The sequence below is a fragment of the Durio zibethinus genome, chromosome 16, assembly GCF_047325235.1.
Source record: "Durio zibethinus cultivar Kanyao isolate XHJ-2024 chromosome 16, ASM4732523v1, whole genome shotgun sequence".
NCBI classification, from domain to species: Eukaryota; Viridiplantae; Streptophyta; class Magnoliopsida; order Malvales; family Malvaceae; genus Durio; species Durio zibethinus.
Window position 1 is genome coordinate 20,549,446 of NC_143177.1, and position 2,523 is coordinate 20,551,968.

Below are 2,523 nucleotides of genomic sequence, written 5' to 3' on the forward strand. Positions count from 1 at the left end.
GAGTTTCTTCTATTGACATGCAATTTAGCTAATGAACTTCCAAAAGAAAGAAAAAAACATGGGGTGATAACTATGTAGAATGAGGGAAATAAATTATTTCTTTCTCTAAGATCTACCTTTCTGTTACTGATATACTTTGTTAGAGATTTTTTAAAAAAAAATTTTCTTTGTGCTGCCAATTCTTTTTTTTCATACGGTGATGCCTGGTTTATTTTAGTTTAATATCTCATTTACTGTCAAACCAGAGCCATTACTTTGAAAAACCACCTTGTTATCTGCGCACTCAACCAGCTGTTGGGTGGCTTCCAATTCAATTAAAGACAGGTCCTTGAGGATGTTTTCTGTAGTTTGCAGAATGTGGAAATCATTAAAATTGTCTACCATTGATTCCATAACAACCTTATTCCTTCTTAGAGACTATTCCAAATAAGAACAGAGAGCGAAGAAAATTCTAGAATGCACAACAAATCAAGACCTTATACATGTTTTCATCTGGGACTAGAATTTTAATGCATATGCAAATCATGTTATACTTTGAGACATAATAAATTGACATCCTTGACCCGAACCCCTTACAGACTTGAGCTTACACGAGCTTTTTGATGCATTAAGCATACTGCTAATTTGGTCTTCTGGCCCTTGCTATTTGGACATAAAGCCTGCCACAACTGCAGCAATTATAGCAGTAGGATCGCCAAGAATGGCAGAGACAATAAGACGAACAGCCCCACCAGCCATCTGACAACATTTCTTTACCTTTCCCCCTCCTCCCCCATGATGGTTTTTCAGTGTTCGCTTGAGGCTTGGAATCCTGGTCTGCATCTCCCTGACCTTGTTCCTATCAGCATTTAAATACATGGCTTGCCAACTTTCAGCTAGCAACTCTTTAACACACGAGACATGAAGATTATAACTCTTGCATTGAGACCTGTAGGACCATCCAGGTCCTTTGCCACCGCAGTGATGGCATGAGCTAGACAGCTTGAGGCACAGGTAAAGATTATGTTCTCCATCATCCAAGACTTGAGGGAGGTTTGCACAACAAGGATGAAGATCAAAACCACATCCCTTGCAGTTGTAGACAAAGCCCTGAACAGCGTTTCTACATGCATCACATATCCTCATCTGCTCCCCAGGGGGTTCATAGTGGAATTGGAACTCACATTTTGTATAAAAGGGATGAGTAATGGTAGGAGATGGCATAGCACATGCCTTGTGCAAATCGAAATCGCATTGCTGACAGCTGCATTTGAGGCCAATGCCAGCTTCCTTACAGCCGTCACAGTTGAATGGTATCTCTGTATATTCAAGCTTTAGCTTGTGCTGTGGATGGATTGGGTGGGGAATTTCTTCGTTGATCTTCATTGGGTTTGAGTACTTCACTTCAACAAGCTGAGGGGAGACAGGCAATGCTCATATAAGGAGTTAGACGAGTTAGACAGGTTACTCTGGTTTGTCTTTAAATAGATAAACATGGGTTTTTGAACAGTCTTTTAGGTAGTTTTGTCTTTGAATAGATAAACATGGGTTTTTGAACAGTCATCTACGTGGATACTTTGCTTAAGTTTCACATGTTGAGAATAACTTGTTTAAGTTGATGCAACGATTATAATTCCTGATGAGTAGAGTTGAATGAAGAATCAAGATAGCATTTAGATCATACAATTATCTTTAAAAGATAATATTTTTAAATTTCAGTAATCTTTTTTTTATGTTTAGAATGTGACTTTATATATATATATATATATATATATATATTGAGTTTAATAACTCAAAATTTGTAGTGATCACCGTCTAATTTGTCCATGCTGTCCTACATTATAATGTCTAATTGTTCTAGATGTTAGTAAAATCGGATTTCGTCACAATTTGGAAAACTAAATTTGAAAAAGTTGGTAACGGGGCACACAACAAAGCAAATTTGAGCGAGAATGAAATGTAAGAAAGCTGATGGTTTGAACAGAATATATCCTTATAATTATTACATTAAAATTAAGTAATTATAATTTAAAATTATGTAATATTTATAAAAATTTTATATGAATTTTATTTGTAGAGGTGTTGGACTCTTATATAATTTTTTATCATAATTGAATAATTATAACATTATAATAAAAAAATTCTAAGTAAAATGTTTCATGGTTTGAACTGATATAAAATTTTCAGAGAAGGGTTGATTCGAAAGCTTCTAACTTTGGAAAATGAAATATTCCTTTGATGAAACTCTCACTCTTCCTTCAAGATGTACAAGAGAATAAAGGAAGCAGTGTTCCATGGATTGAGAATACCCCAACAACAGGAGTTTTATGAGTCAGAATTGTCCTACTCTTCTCTCTAATGATTGAAAGGGAATTCAACCAAAAAAAAATAGCAGCCTGGATTATTCGGTGCCATCACCCACTAGGTTGGTCTCAGTCTGGTATCTGAGTTTTTGATTCAGGTAGAAGAGCAACACCTAACATTATCAGTATCTGATAATTCTCATCTTTTCTTTTTCCTTCTTTTATTTAACTGCAGAGGCCT

At 35.6% G+C, this 2,523-nt stretch overlaps 1 protein-coding gene across 1 annotated transcript; it reads right to left on the reverse strand.

The window, feature by feature from the left end:
- Positions 1-383: 383 nt before the first annotated feature.
- Positions 384-1,438, reverse strand: LOC111298634 (protein VACUOLELESS GAMETOPHYTES-like). Its single transcript, XM_022893358.2, has one exon. It carries the CDS (start codon positions 1,363-1,365, stop codon positions 643-645), a length of 723 nt encoding a protein of 240 aa, XP_022749093.2. The 5' UTR covers positions 1,366-1,438; the 3' UTR covers positions 384-642.
- Between the last annotated feature and the right edge of the window lie 1,085 nt (positions 1,439-2,523).